Source organism: Pinus tabuliformis, chromosome Q (genome assembly GCF_031772625.1).
Source record: "Pinus tabuliformis cultivar Carrire ecotype Pingquan chromosome Q, CPIR1, whole genome shotgun sequence".
In the NCBI taxonomy this organism is placed as follows: Eukaryota; Viridiplantae; Streptophyta; class Pinopsida; order Pinales; family Pinaceae; genus Pinus; species Pinus tabuliformis.
In genome coordinates this window covers 1090077461-1090099750 of record NC_142296.1, presented here as the reverse complement: position 1 = coordinate 1090099750, position 22290 = coordinate 1090077461, and the positions used below count along the sequence as shown (strand labels likewise).

Sequence of the window (22290 nt, the reverse complement as noted above, 5' to 3'; positions counted from 1 at the left end):
CTAACCAGAAAGTCAACGCTAGTCAATAGGGCATATTTTGACCTCCAAAACAACTCGGTCAACCTCGGCCTCCAACAATAAGTCAAATCAGCCCAAAACAGTGCGAAATATCTAGTCAAACCTGGTCAACGCAACAACAAGCCCTAACACAGTCAACACTGGTCAAACATAGGTCAAACAACCTCAGATTTCATGCCCAAAACTGCGGCCTGCCTAAACAGAAATACCCCACACAAAACCACAGTCAAAGATGGTCAACGCTAGTCAAAACAACTTCTTGCATCTTTCGATCAATGCTGGTCAATGCAGTGACAACAAAAGAATAGTCCCTTCTTCGCACGTGTGGAGAGAGAGAAGCCTTAGAAGATCCATACCCAAACAATGAAGGAGAGAGAAGAATGAATGTGTGTGATGCCAAAATGAGGAGGAGGCTTCTTGTATTTATATTCAACGTTGAGGGCTGGAGGGTGCTAATTTGATGGCTGGTCGACCTTGACAATTTGTCCATAATCAAAATAAATTCGTAATTTCATTTGTATGTGTCGAAATAGGATGATCTTTAGATCAATCCTACACCTCCCGGAGTGAGGATTCAAATAAAAATATCAGCTGCCTCATATGAGCTGTCCAAGGTGAAGTTTGGCCCTGGTTGCCAAATTTAACACATTCCCATCATCTAAGAGGCCTTGACGATAGTGGATTGAAATGCATCTGATATGCTTTGACATGAAATCATTTTGTCTATCAGCATAGCATCAGAAGCAAATAGTTAATGGATTCCAACCAATTCAACAAAAAAGGTAGTTTGTGTAGGTTGCCTTGCAGGCAAGCAACAACAAAATCAATGTTTAAGTGAAGCAGAATGAACAACATTGAGATTGTTGGATCTCATTCACAACATGCCAAATCAAGAACTTGTTGGCAGATTTGCTGTAAGAAGACCAACAAGATTTGAAGGAAGAAGGACTAGAACTGCAACATGAAGGGCAACAATAAGAAGAGGAAGAAGGACTAGAACTGCAGCAAGAAGGACAACAAGAAGAAAACGAAGGACCATAACTACAACAAGAAGAGTAGAAGGAGGAAGAGCAAGAAGGACCAAAACTGCAACAAGAAGGGCAGTAGGAAGAAGAGGAAGGAGGATCATAAATTGCAACAAGAAGAGCAAGACAAAGAAGAAGAAGATGAACCTTCAATGCTGATGAGATCAACGCAAATTGCAACAAAGAAGAAACAAAAGGATTCTGTTCTAATGAGTGTAGTTCTTAGTTTTCCATTGCAAAAGAAGAGGGGCTGGAAATATGTAGGGAATGATGGCTTCAACTTGATAGGATTGACTGTTTCAAACTGGATTGGATCAACAAATGGTGAAAAATCCACTTCAAGGAGAACCTTTGAAGACATACAAGTTCAATAGGTTAGAGTGGGAGTGCAACAGGTTGGAACGACCACTTGCTTGGTGAAGAATTTGGTTTGTTCCTCTTAATGGGATGATATATTTATAAAGCCATTATTCAACTATAAAATTGTAAAATTTAGAGATAAGGTTGATGTATAAAGTGTTGATTTTTCTAGGGCACACAAGCTAGAAACAATTTTCTTCCACAAATAACTACTTCCAATGATCAGTTAGCATTAAATTCACATATAATTCATCCAATATCGTTAAGCAATTTTTTTTTTTTTTTTTTTTTTCCGAGGAAAAAAACCGAGCTTTTCTATTAATATGGAAATAAAAAAGCTACAAGCAGATGATTTAACATTCAGCAGAGAAAACTGCCTGAGACAGAGAGGTAAGTACCATCCTTCTCCGTGAAGTCATCGAGCAAGTCTATACATATAGACATATACACCAAGTTCAGCTGAACTCGGCCCGTCACAGCCAAAAACAACTGACTGTATAAGAGGAACCCGGGTCTCCATTTTCAGGAAAACAACCCGTTAATTGTCCAAAATTAGTAAAACAGAGTTATTTAAAACTTTTCTAAGTCTTTGCGCATGGAAATAAAACAAGTGATAATCAATCACGGGAACATATGCCTCCAGAAACAACAAATAAAATATTAGTTCCGTTACTCCTGGAGCATATTCAGCAAGAAAAACAAAACCACTATGAGTAGGGGGCCAAATCCGTCTCACGGATCTGGTCCTGAAGCTGCTCTTTTATCCTCCACGAACCCACAGCCTGTTGAAGACCTGCTTTAGAATACCGGTCTGCCTCATCATTTTTGTCCCTGTAAATATGTTCAAGAGAGAAAACAGAGAAAGAGACTTTTAGATTTTGAATTTCTTCTAGCAGGGGCATCAACATATAATTCCGACATCTAAATTTGCCATTGACCCAGTTGACAACATTTGAGGAATCACCAAAGATCTGAACTGTGAGGACCTGTCTGTGAATGAGCCAGCAAAGGAGAAGTTTTAAAGCTGAAAGTTCGGCATAGTTATTTGTGCCCATCCCAAGACCCACCGATATCGTTAAGCAATTATACAAAAGAAAATTCAACCATTAAATATGAAAGAGCAGTAGAAAATTAACCATAAAACCAAGAGACAAGAGACACATAAATTGTGCTTGAGGCCAGGGCAAAACCCACAAGGGGAAAACCCATAAATCGTTCCTTGTGTGAGAGAGAGAGTTAAAGATTCATCAATACATCAGGAGTAATAACATCAAGATAATAGCCAAACCAGAAACCAAGAACCACATCAAGTGCCAAGCCAAGAACCAATCCCTTCTTCAGATTTTTGACCACCTTTCCTTCCACAAAATTCGCTGGAACAGATAGAAACATAAGTGATGCGAATTGCCCAAATGAGGAGAAATGCCTCACATATAAATAGTCTTCATAAAGGGTCGAATAGGTGCCTCTAAGGGGCCCAACTGACTTAAAATGATAGGAGGACGACTTGAACAAATTTGGAGGAAAAGTTCGAAATTCAAATTTTATATTTTTCCATGATGAAAATATCGACCATGGACTACCATATTTCCAACACTCCCTCTTAACCAGGGAAGTACTTTTCATTCTCTCTCTCAAGATCAATCTTCTTGACCAATCCATAGGTGTCGTGGCTTACAGCCTAAGGGTTAAGCACAAGTCTCTCTCTCTATCAAGATCAATCTCCTAGACCAATCCATAGGTCTCCCAACACATAGCCTAAGGGAGAGATCACCAATCTCATCATAAGGAAAGATACATAGCATCCAACATATCCCACAAGCCACAACCCCATGGCATCGAAGTCAGTGCCCTACCAACCAGTGGGATCAATCAATGAGGCTAAACTAATCATATGCACAAGATACATCTTCTCGACCATAAACAAGGTCTCCCAGCCTATAGCCTAAGGAAGGAAACCCTATCTCAATCATATACACAAGGTACATCTCCTCGACCACAAGGTCTCCTGGCCCACAGCCTAAGGGAGGAATCCCTATCTCAATCATATACCATGGTACATCTCCCGACTACAAGTTCTCCCGACCCACAACCTAAGAGAGGAATCCCTATCTCAATCATATACATAGGGTACATCTCCTCGACCACAAAATCTCTCGACCCACAACCTAAGGGAGGAATGCCTATCTCAATCCCCAACCCAGGGTTGCGGGGGAGTGCCCCCCCTCTCCCCCTCGAACATGCTCCGAAGGGAGCAAATTTCGGGAGTGCTCTCTCTTAAAAACATTTCACTCCTGGTTTTTTGGGAGCGAACAAGGGAAGCGGTTGGGGAACATTCATTCCCTGACCGCTTCCGTTCGCTCTGGGAGCAGATTTTTTTAGGCACGAGTGGTCGGGGAGCGATCTCTCCCGACCACTCCTGCCTAAAAAAATCGCTCCCCATGGGCGAAAAAGGCGCAACCACGCGGGGGCTTTTGGAGGGAGGGGAGGGGAAAAAGAAATAAAAGGCCCTCCTCCCCTCCCACAATTCACCATTTGCATATGAGAGAGCAAGGAGAGGGCTTTTGGAATTGGAGCTTGAGTTGAGGAGGAAGATTGAGAGGGTTGCTTGGGAGCTTGAGGAGCTTGCAAGGGAGATTGGAGCTTGGGATTGAAGGCCAAAGAGGTAGGATCTAGACTCTAATCTAGCATTTGTGTTTTTTATATGTTCATTGTTAAATGAAAATGTTCTCTTCTTCCTTTCAAGTATCACATTCCCATTCCTCCATTTTATTGTATGCAAGAGACCATAACTCCACCAAAATTCAAATAATCAAAACTTCAAACATCATGGCTATATGGCTTGGCATTCTCTTGATGTTGGTTCCTTTTTTTGTTATTATGGTGTTGGAGAGTAGGAGGAGGGTTGATGAAGAGGATGAAGAAGTGGGTAGTGGTGGATTTGAAAACCCTGGAGAGGAGGAGGACCTTGGTGAGGAGGAGGAGGAGGAGAGTGGAGATCATGAGGGCACAAAACCCAAATCAGACCAAACCCCATTGTGAAAATATGTTTCTAGGCCTGAAGGAGGGAAAGGGGGTGGAACCACCACATTTACATGCCTCCATTGCAAAAACACTTACACAGGTTCATACACCCGTGCCAAAAAGCATCTTTGTGTGAAAATGCCATGGGATGGAAATAAACTAATAGGAATAAGAACTTGTGCACGTGTGTTGCAACATCAAAGAGCCAAGTACATAAGGGAAGAGGAAGAAGCCCAATACAAATCTAAAAGATTGAAGGGTGACTTTGAACATGACACCACTAACCCACAATCACATAGACTAAGAACTCCATTAGCATCTTCCCATGGCAATGGATATGGAGGCACAAGAACAAACATCCCTTTTAGGTGTAGAACCATATCAGATTTCCTTGTCGAAGGGTGTAGGAATGATGTGGATTCCAAAATTTATCGGTTTCTCTATGCATGTGGGATACCATTCAATGTTCTTCACTCACTTTATTAGCATGAAACAGTTTCCGCCATTAATGATGTCCCTTAAGGATACAATAGCCCTGGGTATGACAAGGCTAGAGCCGTGGGACTTGATCATGAAAAAGAAAAAATAGCACATGCTTTGGGTAAAATGACAAGTTCTTGGAATGACCATGGGGTATCCATTGTATCTGATGGCTGGACAAATGTAAAAGGCAAGCCATTGATAAGTGTTCTTGCTGTGTCTACTAGTGGTGCAGTCTTCCTTTCAGCGTATGATTACTCAGAAAAGTTCAAGACTGCCATCAACATTGCACAACCATTACTTCAAACAATTGAAAGTATTGGGCCATACAATGTCATCCAAGTCATCACTGATAATGCTTCTAATTGTAAGGCAACGAGAGCAATTATTGAGGATAGATACCCCAACATATTTTGGTTTGGGTGTTTGGTTCACACAATGAACCTTTTGATGCATGATATTATTAAGAACAAACACCCTCAATACAAATGGATTGGTGATTTGTACAAGAGAGGCAAGAGAATGATAAAATTTATTACCAATCATAGCAATACCGATAGGCTTTTCCGCAACCACTCAAGTTTGGAGCTGTTGAAGATTCTGAAGATTAGATTTGCTAGCTATTACCTCACCTTCAGGTGCCTTTTGAAGGTAAAAGAGTCATTGGCTAGCATAGTATCAAGTCAACATTGGCATGTATTAAAGGATAAGGCTCCAACTGCAGTTGACAAGCAAGGTTTTGAAAAGGTGGAGGACATCGCTCTTGATGGTCTATTTTGGGCACGCGTGAGGAAAGTTTTGCAATTCACCAAGCCCATTTATAACATGATTAGTTTTGTAGATACATATGCACCAGTGATTGAGGAGGTGTATGAGCAGATAGATAACATGTTGGGGCAAATAAAAAATATTGTTTAGGAAAAAGATCCCAACTTGTATGATATTATTCACAATTTTGTGTGTGCATGGTGGGATAAACTTAATGTTCCACTACATGCCTTGGCGTATATCCTTATGCCAAAATACTACTCTCCATCTTGGTTGGGCAAACCTGCACCTGGTGGTGGGGTTAGGGCCAAACCTCACATAGATGCAGAGGTACAAAATGGGTATATGACAACATTAGAGTCGATTCATTTCAATTGGAGGACTTATCTCTCTCCATCATCCTAGTCTTCTCTTGAGTGCATCTAGCTAATAATTCATCAAAACCAGGTATCTTGTCATTGTTGAGAATGGTGGTGGTAAATATATCCCATGGTCTTGAAAGACCTCCAAGTGCCATGAGAGTGAGCTCCCTGTCAGCAATAACTTCACCAATAGATAGTAGGTCATTCTTGATTTGAGTTATTCTCATGAAGTAGGATTGTATAGACTCCCCTTTATCCATCTTGATATCCTTCAATTTGTTTTTGTGGAAGAGGATTTGATTTGCATTGTTCACTTTGAACATCCCAACCAACTTATCATATATTTCCTTAGAAGAGTCCAAATCAGAAATATAGGCAACCAAATGCTTTTGAATGGAGTCAATCAAAATTTTCTTTGCTTTGACCTCCCCTTTTCTACACTTTGTCTTAGCAGCAACTGGTGCATTTGAAAGAGGCTCCACCACTTTTTCTTGCACATAGTCCAATACTTCATTCTCCTCCAAAGTCAAGTCCAAAGTCATCTTCCATGCATGATAGTCAGATTTGTCATTGAGCTTGTCCTCAGTCTTGAAGTACAATGTAGAGGCCATGGAGACTTGTCCAATAGTATTTGTCCAACAGATATCTTAGTGATTGATTTTCTCTCTTGCTTGGGCTTTGTCTTCACCTGGGCTCTAATACCATGATAATTTTAGATAACAATGTTATGTTCTATGCTTGCAACAATTACTTCAATGTCCTTTTATTAGCCTAATGATAATTTCCACTTCATTTCCAATAGCAATCATATTGACCATTAATCGCATTGACAGTAACTGTAGATAGAACATAAACAATAAATGCAGAAGACAAGCCAAGACAAGAGAGCACAAGAATTTGGCTCAAGCCAGGGAAAAATCCTTGATCAATTCTTCTTATTATAAATATCAAATGTTCAGCAGTGAGAGAGAGTACAATAAAGTCAAAATTGACTTGCAACTAGATGATCAATACCACTGACCAAAACAACCCAATCAAATCTGCAATTCTGCCCTCAGTCAACAACAGTCAAATTCTGCCCTAACCAGAAAGTCAACAATGGTCAAAGTTTGGTCAAATCCTTCCACAACAACTCGGTCAAAGGAGAGAGAAACTTGGCCTCTCTTGCTGGTCAAAGTCAGCCCAAACAGTCCTCCAAAGTCTAGTCAAAATCGATCAAAAGAGAGAATTTCTGCAGTCAAGCCAAGTCAAAGTGCTCATATCACCTCGGTTTTTGTGCCAAATAGTACAACCTGCCCAAACAGAAAGATGCCCAAAAGATCGAACTGAAATTTTGCGCAAAAAGTCAAAGTCAACACTGGTCAAAGTTGCAGACAGCTTCAGATTTTCGGCCTCCTGAAATTCGTCCTCCTTTTTGCCACACGTGTGAAAAGAACAGCTGCCCAATGAGGTGTACGAACCAATCAGATGAGGAGAGAGAAGAATGTGTTGTGTGATGATGATGCCAAATGAGGGTGGAGGTCTCTCTTATTTATATGAATCGATGAGGGTCAAAAGACATGTTTGTTGGGCTTCATGAGCCTACATGATGATGAGGTCGACCTTGACAATTTGCACGTGTGGGCTTCACTTCAAAATCATATTTCCACTTGTCCAAATTTAGTGATGTTTAGGTTGATTTTGGTCCTCTTGAAAAGAGGAATTCAATGTAATAATTATCTCCATCAAATGAGCTGTCCAAAGTGGAATTTGGCCCTAGTTGCCAACTTTAACAACTGTTAAAGCAAAACTTGTCTTGCACTGATTCCAAGGAAATATCCTTGTTGTCATTGTCACACTATTGTGACCTTACTTACTACCTGTAGCTTATATGTTAGGGCTTCCTTTTCAATGTGATCAATCTTTGTACATGTAGCTTCCTTATGGATAACTATGCTCTGGGACTAGGGATTTCAAGGCAAACCCTTAAACATGTTCCCTATTGATACAGCTTCTTCACAATATATATATTTGAAAGTATACCTTTCCAACGTCAAGAGCAAAGGTCGGTCCACTGTTGATTAGATTTAGACTAAGAATATATATGCTAATTTCGTCACTGTGGATATGGATACTCAGAACCTTCACAACCTCGTGGATCTCATACCACAGGTTATTTTCTTTTTTGCCACTTCAAAGGTTAGCGAATGATGACCTGAAAAATGGTGACTGTAGCTGGATGATCGACTTTCTAGAATGGGCATAAAATACCTCCACCAATATGATCTAGGTCTCCTTTATGCACATAATCAAAATAGTAGTTTCGACTCCCTTTCTTGGTGGTTGTAGCCTTTCAATTAGGCTTACAACTACAGATTTTTGCTTTGCAAGATGACTATGCCTCTTCTTACAATTCAGACTAGGGTTTCATTTTATGTACAGGTATATAGAACAAGTCTCGATCCTCTTGTACCAAGATTTATGCTTAAAATGAAAAGTCGGTCTTGGATCTCCTTTATGCACAGGTATAGAGAGAGGATCTCGGTCCTTTGTGCTCAAAATTTCGACTCCTCTGGTGGCTTTTCCTTTAGGGCTTTTAATGTAAAACTTATGCACAGAACAACCACAAAATTTCAGACCCTTGACAATGGCTTTTAATGAAGATGTATGTTCAGAAATGAAGTAAACTTGGTTCCTTTTCTAGGGTTATTGGATGTGCCAATAGATAGGGCTTTGATGCCTTGCCAAAACTCAGAACGAAGCTTATAATACCCTTAGCAAATTGCTGATCTATAATGAGTACGATTGTATACATACCAAAGATTTGGAAATATGAAGTTGCACAAAAATTCAGAACTTTTGATGGAAGCTTCAGACCTTGTGAGGTCTCTTTAGACATTCGCTCCTTCACCAGGATGTGCGGCCTTCCTTAGGCTGCTTGTCTACCCTTTCGGTCCCTCAAACACATAGATTTTATGCCTTCGCTCTTCTAGAATAGGTCTGTGATTTTTGTTACAGTGGAGAGGCCTAAAAGGTGCCCAGAACTTCACCTTCTTTATCAGTGTACTCGACCTAGAGTGAGCTATTGGATTAGCCCTTCGATCTCTTAGAACAGTGCTTGAATGCCTTTCAAAGACCCTCGCTTTTCCTTGAATATGCCTGCGCCCTTGTCACTGCAATTATGAGTGCCCAGAAATTCAGTCTTTACTCTTTAAGAACTCGGTCCTAGAGAGAAACCCTTCTTGAGATAGATTGGAGCCACAAAGATCTTCTTTACTGCTCTTTCTTCAAAGCCCTAGTTCTGATACCATGTTGAGAAATCTAGGGCAGAGTAGGAGTAATAATTAATTTGATTTCTCTTAAATATTGACACTTTCTTGTGATATTAGATTAGTGCTTCATCATTATTATATTGTTCAGTTCATCATCAAGACAAATGCCAATAAGAAGATCTCAATGCAAACAAGAAGACACCAGAAATAGGCTCCAAGCTAGGGAAAAACCCAGAAACTCTTCCTTATAGATTCAATTCAATGAAGATTTCCAATACCTTGACTCAAGACCAACCAAAAGATAAGCTAGCCAAAACCCTTCAACGAAATTTCTGCGAAAGAAATCTAAGGAAACCCTGGTTTCCTCCAACAACTCGCTTGTGTGACCTTGTAGAAGTGCCAAAACAAAATTCTTCTTCCTTCTCTCTTCTTTGTTGCCCTCCTGGCTATCTCGCTCCTCTTTCTTGGTCTTAATTATATCAAAAACTTGTGTGTGATGTGGATCTCCAAATGAGGATGAGTTCCTCCTTTTATAGGCATCTTGAGGGCAGATTAGGCCTCTTCTAGGCCGACATGAAGGGGCTGGCCGACTTACCTTTTGGTGGCTTCTAGACTCAACTTTATACATAAAATATATTTCTTTCTTTTGATACTTGAGCCACACAAGGGCTATTACATCATGACTTGACCTTTTGACTTTGCACAAGACCCTAGAGCACACAGTGGGTGCTTTGACCTAGGACAATAAACCAATGGGCAAGAAACCCATTTAAATAATAAAAAAAAAATTCTTCTTTTTACAAATAAATATTTTTCTTTTCTTTTTTTTTAGAAGTACAATGATTACATGACGTCATTGAAATTATGAAGACCGACACTAGTTACATTTCAACACCTAGTAATAACTTTTAGTCTTAGATATGTTCTTCTAATATTTGTTCAGGTGGCTTCCCCAATTTGGCTTCATGGATCCTAAATGTAATAAACAGTTACTGCATTTGAGAATTTTGAGAAAGTTTGGTTTTGCATTAGCTTCTGTCCTTGACTCCTTGTAACTGGCTTTTTTACAATTCACAACTGTGTTACATTTGCGAGTATATAGGTTCACGGTTACCCTTGGTCATTGGGTAGCTGCTACGTCCACAGTAAATCTGGGCAGATCGACCCCGAAGGGGATCAAATCCCCTCAGCCTATGTACTGACCTGACCCCAAGGGCTTTCGGGTAGATTTGACCTTGTGACCTCCCGTATGGCGAGGCACTGCTTTGACCGGTTGAGCTAACCCTTGGGGCTTATATATATATATATATATATATCAAAGAATTTTCTAGCCTGAGAGGTTACTATAGTATCTAGATCTCGAAGGATGATGAATCTATGGACTAAGGAACACTTAGGGCTTTAACCATCTTAAGCTCTTTTTGAGAGGGTCAAAGCATTGGAATGGAGGCAGTTACTTTCGTTGTTGCAAATTACTATATGTGTGTGTGTGTGTGTGGCATTTTGAAACACTGACAGTTTAAGCTGTTTCAAGTTTTGCTGTTATCGGACATAAGAATTTAAAATTATTTGACCTTTGCTGCAGGTTTTATTGATGGTAGGTGGGTTATTCAAAGCACAAGATTGTTGAAAAATGGCTGGCAGAAGTGGAAGCTTTGTGCGGAATTTAGCACCAACAGTGCATGTACAAGCTGTTGGAGCCAAGTTAGGTCCCAATGGGGTCTCACTTGTTTCTACTGGATTTGCAGATCTTGACAATATCCTTCCCTTCATGTTTGTGCATGAATATGTCTGCGTGTTCAGATATGTATGCAGGGATTCAAAGGGCAGAGTAGTTTTTTAGGCAATTATTGGCATGGCTAAGTACTAGTAAATTTCGAATATTGCATGCATAATATATGTTGAGTGCCTATGGCTATTTACATCTCTATTCTCTTAAGATATTTATAGCTTTAACTTTCCTAATCTATTAGCATTGAGTCTTGACTATTTTATAAAGCGGTTACCTCAATTTTTTCTGTTTTTTGACTTTTCTATCTGTTCTTGAATTTTTGGAAGCTTGACATTTGTATCAGTTTTACAAAATGTGTCGTTTACTCTAAGAGGAATTTTAACGTTTATGTTGCTATGAATATTCTTTGGGGACATAAATTTACTTATGCATAGATATGTATTTCCATACTTTCTAGAAAACCTGTATACTTTTTAACCTAAGAGTTATTTGTTCATTTGCTGTCTGTTTCTTCACAAGTTTCTGCGCTGCTTCATGTTTTTGGAGAGCCTACACTATCATGTTCTTTGATTCAAACCAGTCCTTAACAACATTATAGAGGTTTTAGGAGGCGGGATTCCAGTTGGAGGAATTCTGATGATCATGGAGGACATTGAGGCCCCTCATCATCTTTTATTGTTACGCTACTTTATGGCTCAAGGATTGGTCCATGACCAGCCACTTCTCTATGCAAGTCCTCTTACATCACCTCAAGCATTTTTAGGTACATTGCCCGGTGTTGTTCAAGCAAAAGATGACAAATCAGAGATAGAAGGGTCTCCAAGGCATACCAAGGTAGTATCTGATATCTTTGTGTCTGTTTTTAGAAACACATTTTCAGTGGCAATGCTTGGAAAGATTTGGCAATAGAAATGATGGCTTATTGCATGACAGGGTGAAAACCTGAGGATTGCTTGGCAGTATCGGAAATATTTTAATGAGAACCACTCAGTTGAGACTCACAAATTTCAACAGCCAGAACTGGCCCCTTTTTCAAGAACTGCTAAATCGAGTTCGTTTGGAGGTGGCTTAACAGGTTGGTTCATTTGTTGCCGTGTTTGAATAACATTCTCATTCTTTAGATCCTTTGAGTGTTTCATTAATAATATTGTGCTTGTTGATAAGAAGGGCAACATATTATGTTTGAGTTAGATAATAAATTATGCTCTAGAGCATGCTCATTATATGTACAAATAATGTGCAATAATGAAATTATAATATATCATAACCATTTCCATTCCTAATTAGTTTTACTGGTTGAATGATTGATCACAGTGTTAATTCACTTAGTGATTTTTTATCACCGTACCTTCATCACAGTTTTATACATATTTTCTGATGTTACACTTATGTAGGTTTCTTTCTTTGTAGTATTTTCTGTGTTTTCTAGGAGTTGCACTGGCACTCCCACATTGTATTCAGACTGGTTATACTCTTCAGTCCCATTGACCTACATTCGTGGTCATTTGTCATACATTAATAAGATTATCCTATCTTATGTTATTTCTCATAATTGTAGGGGAAAAGGGCTGTTTCCCATCAACAATTTGGTAGATTATTTTGTTAAAATCTGAGTTTAGATCCTTCATTCAGTCTGCAACAAATATACATATCTAGCTTTCTAATCTTCAATGCAGCCTGCTAGGCTTTGGAACAAGGTGGTTTGCCGCATTGTATTCATAGTGGTTGTACTCTTTAGTCCCATTGACCTACTTTTGTGGTCATTTGTCAGACATTAATAAAATTATCTTATCTTATTTCTCATAATTGTAGTAGAAAAGGGCTGCTTCTCATCAAAATTTTGTAGATTATTTTGTTAAAATATGATTTTAAATTTCCTATTTAGTCTACAACAGATATACATATCTAGCTTTCTAATCTTCACTGCAGCCTGCTATTCTTTGGAACAAGTTGGCATGCGAAGGCCACCTCTTTTCCCTAACAACTAAATCTAGACAGAGAGAATGCACCCCCTTTCCAAGTAAATAAAAAAAAAACACCACATGCATGATAAGGGAAAATCAGGTTACAAAAATACCTTATCGACATTCTCATCATAAAAGCAAATACCTTAATCAAACAATGTATTAGCATCATATAGGATGGAAATAACCAACTTGTATTCCAAAAGTTATAATGTTAGTGAAATTAACTCTTATGATCACAATTCATCCCAAGTATCAAACAATTGCAAAGTTTCATAGAAGATTGATTTGGTATGGTTAGATCATTTCACAGTGCGACAATTTTGTACCACAATTAGTTCATATCGTCTTGTATCTTCAAAGATGACAGCTCCAAGAATTCAGAAAGTTGCGAATAAATTACATGACAAAGAAAAATATAAACATGCCTTTTCATCCATATTCTTTGAGGACAAAACATTTCAAGAGGCGAAGGCAATGTTATGAACATAAATATGTAATAATACAAATAATAAATAATATAATTAATAATAATAATAATAAATAATAATAATTATAAAAGGGCAGGTCTCAACGGACATGACTCTCATGAAAGAGCACTCTTGCCTAGTATATAAACGAGGCCCTCATTGTACTATCAAACCATATCATTCATTCATACAGTTTATATATATTATATACATTATTACTCTTATAAATGGATTCTTCTACAACATTCCAAGTGCTTTGGATTAGTTAACTTGTGAGCCAGGTTTGGCTATCACAATTTCCTCTGTTTATCTTATTAAAAACTATTACAACAAGAGCTAAGATATAATAGAATAGAAAAAACTAACTCACAAGTTGTACACAAGATGCTTGGAAAATGAAAGTTCCATTATGGCATTTGATCTCACATTTCTACAATAATTAGAATGAGAGGAGGGACTAGTCTTTTATAATTTTCTTTAGCAATGGCTAGTTGGATGCCATTCTCAAATAATATTCCTTACTTTTTATCCACGACTAAGAGAGTAAGTTTGTTCAATAAAAATAAATTTTATTAGAACAATTGCCCACAAGGAGAGTTTGACCTTGCTTGTTTGACCTTTGGAAGTGCAACATCCCCTTCGATTTGACCTTGAAGAGGCAAAAGATGAAGAATAATAGCCTTAGAATGCTCAACATCCAACTCAAGATGACCAACTGCTCCATTAAGGGGTTCGACTTGCTTTGCTTGGCTTGATTTGGTCTCTTGAACATTGACTTGGTCCTTGGAAGTTTGATTTGGTGGAAAGAATGCTGATTTGACTTTACAACAACTATATTTTTGTCCACACAAAGGTCCAACAACCCCCTTGACCACTTAACCACCTCAACATTCACTTTATTAACTTCCAACGACTAGTAGAAGGGGGGTCGAATTGTTCCACTAGCTTGGTGTTCAACGCCTTGGCCTCTTTTGACTTGGAAACTTGACCAAACCTTGGATCCTTGACCATCTTTATCATTCTGCTAGCCCCAATGACTAGTTTGACCTTTGCACCATCATTTTTGACTCGCACATGGCATTTACTGAGGGCATCATCATGCATAGAGTGTAGATCTCTAATGCCCTAGGGAAAATAAGGAATTTTCCACTTAGGTTTTGTTTGACCAATTTTGTAGATAACTTTGATGTGATGCATGTCTCAGGTGGTCAGGATTTAACCCTATTTTACCACTTCGAACCCCTACATGTCACTGGACCATCTTTGACTGCATTTTTCTGGATGACCCCTTCACTTTTTGGAAAAATTTCTACAAGGCATGTCATTTACATTTTATTCTGAGCATTCAAAGACTAAGTCGACTTTTTGACTTTTGGGACCAAATGCATTGGGAAATGTGTATTGCCTCGGGAAATGTGATATTTTGAAACTATGAGACTGCCTTGTTGAGAACTGGTTGATAAATATTGTACCAAGGCCAGGGATGCATATAGACTCTATATCACATGGCCATGTGGTAAATCGTATGACAGGTGCGCATGACATGCGCTAGATTGCCTCCTACAACTGCGATCACCCCTACATGACCAAATGTTCCCATAAACCATGAGTCACAATGTGATCCACCCCAAGTCCTCCAATCCTGTATAGGAAAAAAGGAGCTAAGAGCGGGAACCAAAGGGATTGGCCATGGCTAACCATGATTGGCATAGGGCATCTCAATACAAAGGCTCACATGGCCTACAAGGCTTTAACTTGCATCTTTGGGTTCACAATGGTGTCTTTCAAAGTGAAAAAAGTATCTATATGTACCTCTATTAAAATGAGGGGTAACATATATTTGATGAGGAGATGTGGCCTTTGTGATGAGATGCACCCCTTTGAGCCATCTTTTGCACTTTGATAGAGAGATACCTTTTGGAAGATGACGTCACCCTTGGAGGGAATTTAACTCACCCATGTGGGTTAATTAAGGCATATTTTTATGTTTTATCACTGAGTTAGCTATGTTTGGGGGTTGGCTTGTGACCTATCCAACTTGTAATCATAATTTAATATTATTTTAGGGATTTTAGGCTAAAATTAAAGAAAATTGACTTCGTTGACCTCATACAAATGTTGAAATTTGGTTGTCATTGATGTCAATCCAAGCAACGCTAGAAGACGCCTTGCCTTTCATGAAGAAAATGACAATGAAGATCAATGTTTATGCAAGATAAACTATCTTCATTTCTAGTCCTTGTTGTGCCAATTCCAACGGTAGGTGGCATGCCCCATAATTGTTGAGAAATCGGGAGACTTCCAATAATTATTAGATTTCTCTTTTGTTGATAATTATTTGTGAATTCTGTTGGCATCTTTTAAATTAATTATGTTCTTCTTCATCAAATAATTATCAAATGCAAAACATGAAGATCACAGAAACAAAAGAACACAGAATATAGGCTCTCAGCCAGGGCAAAACCCCTCTCCTAGGGGAAACCCAGTCAAAAATCTCTTCTTATAAAATCAGATCAAAATGAGACATCCAAGACCCATGACCATAGAAGAACTTCCACCTCTAGATGCCAAGTCAAACCTTCCATTCTGCTCAACAAATTCATCATCAAGATATCAACAACAAGAGAAGTACCAAGGTAGAATTTTCACATATTCCATCTCAAGAAGAAACTCTTCTTCCATTTCAGACTTCGTCCCTCCACTTCATCTCTCTTCTGCAAAATTTCAGACCAAAAACACATCCAAGTGTGTGTCCAAATGAGCTCATATCATCTTCTATTTATACTGTCCAGAGGGGTGCGAACAAACATGTCCATTGGGGCAGGGCCAACTTGTCATGTAGGCCGACTTGGCATCTAGAGGGGTTTTTGACCCAAAATTACATAATAAAAAATTCTTTTTCATTTTTCTTTTCAAGAGGTCCAAATAGGACTTTGACTCTTTGACTCAACAAAACCTAGAAGCATGAAGAACATGCTTATCTAATAAATAATAATAATAATAAAATCTTTTGAGCATGAAACCCATGCTTGAAAATAATTTTTCTTTTTTTTTTCTTTTTCTTTTCTTTTTCTTTTCTTTTTCTTTTTCTTTTCTTTTTGCTTTTTACATAAAATACATAGAGGTACAATTGTGAAGACCGAAACTAGTTACATCTTTCAACACTCCCTCTTAACTAGGGAGGTATTCATAATTGTACAAATGGTACAAGGATGACCTCAAGTTGAAATGTTCTAAGAAGAGTATCACAATCAACATATACAATGCTAGAGATCTTGATACCATCTAGGCTAACTGCCAAGGTATCAACCCATCAAGGGATCTAGGTACCATCTAGGTTACTTGCCAAGGTACCAACTCAACAGGGATTTGGGTGTCATCTAGGCCACCAACTCAACAAGGATCCGGGTGTCATCTAGGCTACCTGCCAAGACACGAACTCAACGAGGATCTAGGTGTCATCTAGGCTACCTACCAAAACACCAACTCAACAAGGATCCACGTGTCATCTAGGTTACCTGCCAAGATACGAACTCAACAAGGATCTAGGTGTCATCTAGGCTACTTGCCAAGACACCAACTCAACAAGGATCCAAGTGTCATCTAGGCTACCTGCCAAGACACGAACTCAACAAGGATCCAGTTTTCATCTAGGCTACCTGCCAAGACACAAATGAGGATCTAGGTACCATCTAGGTCATTTGTAGGGGATTTTCCCTTGGTAGGAGGAAGAGATTGGCACCAATTTATAGGGCTAAGACAGTGACATATTGCTGGGCTGAATTCTTCTCTTTCAGGGCCCGCGCAAGGGTTATCAGGCAGAATCTGCGTAGAGGTTTGCGCTGGGAATTTAGCTGGATTTTGGTTGGGAATTTAGCCTATTTTTGGAGGAGATTTTACAGGAGATTTCCTACTAATTCCTGAGATGGATTTGGATAATTTTGCAATGGTGATTTCTTGTTGGGTGTAGAGCTTGGCAATTTAGGATTTTCACACTTTTTGGGGCTTTCCAGGTCAGCTGGAATTAGCCTAAGATTTTTCAGAGTTTGGTAGATTTGGGCGAGAGGAGCCTCTAGTTAATTTTACAGAATTTTTGGAGCAGATTTGAGGGCATAAACCACAGTTCACCTACAACAACAACTACAAAATTTCTGGGCAGTGCGAGTTACCAGTTTGAGCCATTTCCAACCTTGAGGATCTACATCTTTCACCTGGGTTTTGCATGTTTGCAGAAGCAAGCCCAGGTTCCATCATTCCACTCTATTTGTACTTGGTTCCAACATTGATATTAATAAAACGACATAGATTTACTGCTCATATTCTATGGTTTACTGATTGTGCATGCATGTGTGAATTTTTATTGTTGTAGCTTAGTGCATCTCTGTTATTTACTGTTATTGTCCATTAGGAATATTACAACAGTGTCCCTAATACCTTGGATCCAACCAATGCGGTGGAACAAGAAGACTCGTCTTCCTAATAATATCAAAATGATAGTTCTAGTGAAGAAAGTGAAGATGAGGAGGATGGTGAGCAAATGAATGTGGTTAATGAATCTCTTGCTTTTAACATCATATTGGTTGATACATATACTCGTTCACAAATCAACGAAGTGAAACTTAGAGAAGAACAAAGTGAACTTGTGTTGAATGCATAGAGTAATGGGACATTCAAGGGATTGCAATATTCTAGAAAAAATGACAAAGAAGCTTCATCAAGTTCTAAGCCATCAAAGGAAAGGGATCCTCCTCAAAAGGAACCCCCAAAGAAGGATCCTCCCAAAAGGGATCATACCAAAAAGGATCCTCCTAAAGGGGAGCCCAAGCACAAGAATAAGAACAAGGAAGTTGAATTAGATATTGATGCTAGCACTGCCATAGGTAAAATGAGCATGCGGGTTCCTATCAAGGAGATTGTAAAAATTCCATCCCAAAGAAGGCAAGTGAACAAAGCATTAGGACTTGATGATGATCCTCATAGTATGTTGCAAAACATTCATTTCACTAAGACTAATCTCGACCATGATCCGTTCTTATGACTCTAGCTATCAATAGACTTCTTCTTCATAATTGCATGTTGGATTTAGGGGCTTCTGCTAATATTATGCCATTAAAGGCCATCAATCAACTCGAATTGAACATTACTCGACCTTATATGAATGTGTGTGGTTTGGATTCTAGGTCTATCCCCGTCCATGGCCTTATTAAAGATCTTAAAGCAACCTTAGCTGCCTATAAAGATATCTCTGTGCTCATGGACGTTGTTGTTATAGACATACCTGATGTATGGGGGATGTTGTTGTCTAGAAAGTGGGGCGTTTCTGTGGGTGGACAAATTCAAATGGATTTTTCTTATGCCACCACCCCACAACCTGATGGGACCTCATTCGTTCCTTATAAGGAACTCCCATTTCCAATTCATGTTGAGGATATTGACCCTTTCCCATATACTGATAAGCCTCCTAAATCCAAGAGTTCGAATCCCCTTGCTCTTCCTCCTCCCCAAGAAATGTGTCTCCTGAAAAGGCCTAACCCTAAAGGAAATATGCCTAAAAAGAAGTGGGTGCAAAAGCCAAAGAAGGAATTCAAGGTTGGGGAAGTAGTGTTGGTTGATAAAAACCATGTGCCTGTCAAAATCCATGGTAAGGTTGGTGAAGGATATTATTACATAGCTAGACTTGATGGTGAGCTTTGGCCTAACCCTGTCAAGGCCAATCACATCACCCCTTTCTTGGATACTTGACATTGTATATTATGCATGTTAGAATAGGATGCATTGCATATTGATTTTGCATAGCTACTATCATCATATTATGTTCTCATGCTAGAATAGGTGCATTTAGAATAAATATGCATCATATAATATATTTTCTTTTTTGTATGGTATTATTATTTTCATGAAAACATGGGCGATAAAGGTACGCCTAGGACACATGCTTCCAACATTGTTTGTGATGTGTAGGATGTTGATTTGTGTAGCTTGGGAGGTACTCCAAGCCCTAGTGTTCAAGGTTTGGAGGTCAAAGCGCCACAAATGAGCTTGTGGGCTTGAGATCCAAGCTTGGGGGTTTTTCACCCATCGTGATTTGGGCCAAAACCATGATGGATTTAAGACATATGATGGTGATAGTGCTTGGCAAGACGGTTCCAATGCAACGAGAATCATTCGATTTCGAGTTGTCGTTAGAGAGGAATGAATTTTTGAAGTTGACTAATTAATTATTGGTTGTCAAGTCATGTAGGCTTGATGTAAATAAGCCCAATAGAAGGGTCTCTTCATTAATCGGAAGGCAAGAGGAGAACATCAAAATGAGTTGCAGATGGACCCTTGGATGATGGATTGGGTGTCATAGGTTTGTTGGAGGGCAGCATGTTAGCTACTCAAAGTAGCCCTAGAGCAGTAGACAAGAAGGACGTTGTTGGTGCATGATTGGGTGAAGTATTGCAGCCTTATGTGTAACTCTTTGATGGAAAAAAGAGGCTACTAGAAGGCAAATTGGAGCCCGAGACTTTTGTGTGGAGAAGGACTTCTACAACAGATGATGGGCAATCCTCCTAACTCGTGTTCATTGTGGGAGATGGACATCTTGCAGTGATAGGTGGTAACCCTCCGTGCCCTATGATGGTTTTCATCGATGTAGCGCAAGAAGACCATAGTGGGTTGAAGTCCCTGAGTAGCTGAGCAGCAGTGGGCAGTTGAGAGTTGTTCACAAGTGGAGTTGTGAACAACTCGATAGGAGTCTTGATGTTTTGTGGCCTTGATGGACGAAGGAACAACTAGAGAGAAGATTGGATAGCCGAGATTCAGTGGCCAGATGGACTTGGAGCATTGATAGAGGTAGGAGTTGTAGATCGAGAGTCGAAGGACCGGTAGGTACAGGGTACGACGAAGAGGAGCTGAGAGAGCGTGCTACATCATCTAGATGGGCAGAGTATCTTCTTGAGGAAAAATTGGTTGTCGATGGACTGACACCAAGTTCCAATTTTGTATCTTGTACTAAGGGCCATTATCCCTGGTACGGGAGCCCTAAACTATTGTATTATATGTTAATATAACAAAGTTGGGTTGAAAAAATAAAAAGTTGTCTATGTTATGTGCATATGTGATTTATTGCTTTATATTTCCGCTGTGCAAAGTAGTTTATGTTTGAGATTCTTGGTTTGGTAGCGTCAATGATTTTAAGACTCCAACCTAGACCCAAGGTCGTGGAAATTCAACATGGTATCAGAGCATATCTGAGCTACTTTGAGGGACAACGAATCAAAGTGTGCACAACAAATCAACTCAGAGGGAGTTGTGGGTGTTTGGATCATGGAGCAGAGGGTTCAGTTGGAGACAACAAGATGTGGTCTCGATAGACTACATGATGAGATGGGCTAGGAGTTTTGGTGGATCGATGGTGAACCTGGTGCACTTCAGTATGTTGTGTGGTGATTTGTAGATCGTGGACTTCCTATGTCTTGTCATGGATGGTTGGGACATATTGAGGGTTTCTTTGGCATGGACGAGATCAGGTTGATTGAGATGGCTTCATGTGATGGACTACAGGTTGGCAGGCTAGAGTCTTCATCGGATCGTGATGTTGCATATCCAAGATTGGAGGGATTTGCACGAGTGGTATTTGATCCAGGAAGATGAGTGCTTGCAGGACTGAGCCAGTGGAGATTGTGTAGGCTCAGAGGGAGTCTAGCCTAAGAGGGAGCAGGCCTATGGAGGTTTGGGATCTTCAGGTTCAGATATGATGAAGCAAAGGCACTACTGAGATTGCTGGATTCATTCTATAGGGTATGCTGCAGTGATGGATGCTAGATGGGCTAGTGTTGTCGCCGGATGATGATGGTTACTTCCTTGTCTTTGAAGTACCTCCCTCGCTAAGAGGGAGTGTTGATTTGTGTAGCTTGGGAGGTACCCCAAGCCCTAGTGTTCAAGGGTTGGAGGTCAAAGCGTCACAAATGAGCTTGTGGGCTTGAGATCCAAGCTTGGGGGTTTTGCACCCATCGTGATTTGGGCCAAAACCATGATGGATTTACGACATATGATGGATGAGGATGACAGTGTTCGGCAAGACTATTCCAATGCAACGAGAATCATCCGATTTCGAGTTGTCATTAGAGAGAAATGAATTTTTGAAGTCGACTAATTAATTATGGGTTGTCAAGTCATGTATGCTTGATGTAAATAAGTGTGAAAATTCTATCACTGCAGCAAATGATTTACTTTTCCTACTTATTTCACCATAAGTTATCTTTGAAATTACTTCAATAAACATTAAAATAAATACTGCTGCAGATATCACACCGTAATACAGAAACAAACATATGCACAAGAATCAACACATTGACACAATTACTTTGGACTAATGTCCCCAGAAAAACCCAATGTGGGAAAACCGGTGCAGCAAGGGAGGATTTTATTATTCAACGATTTTCTAGTACAACAGGGTGCCAAACTGGCTTACCCACAAATAGACAAATTTTCCAGCACTTCTTCTGAACCCATCGTGTTAGGCCCCTATACTACTAGTGTAACCCCTTATTGTTATTAGTACAACCCACTTATTATATTGATGTACCCATGTAGTGCCCATATTGTTACTATTGTGCCACATAGAAGCCCACTAGCAAAATCAAACGAAACAAGAGGTAGATCAACATCGTAGTGAAAAATGTTTTGATGTAGGTGATTGGGTATTTTTACTGCTACATCTCAAGCAAGATATTTATGAGAAGGAAATGTTGGCAATACTACATGCACTTAAAAATGGCGACCTTACCGAATGGGAAGACTCTTCAAGGATGAGGATGTGGAAGCATTGTTTTGTGCTATTTCTATTATC

At 39.4% G+C, this 22290-nt stretch overlaps 1 protein-coding gene across 2 annotated transcripts in view; it reads left to right on the top strand.

The window, feature by feature from the left end:
* Positions 1-22290, top strand: part of ELO1 (Paxneb protein-like protein) — a 205860-nt gene that overhangs the window by 16579 nt on the left and 166991 nt on the right. Inside the window, exons 3-5 of one of the 2 annotated variants that reach the window (XM_089385805.1) lie at positions 10874-11045; positions 11619-11854; positions 11954-12095. In XM_089385805.1, the coding sequence (XP_089241931.1) occupies positions 10922-11045; positions 11619-11854; positions 11954-12095 (502 nt within the window). In that variant the 5' untranslated portion in view covers positions 10874-10921. Of the gene's footprint in view, positions 1-10873; positions 11046-11539; positions 11855-11953; positions 12096-22290 lie in introns of both variants that reach the window. The other variant, XM_089385804.1, reaches the window with a different exon arrangement.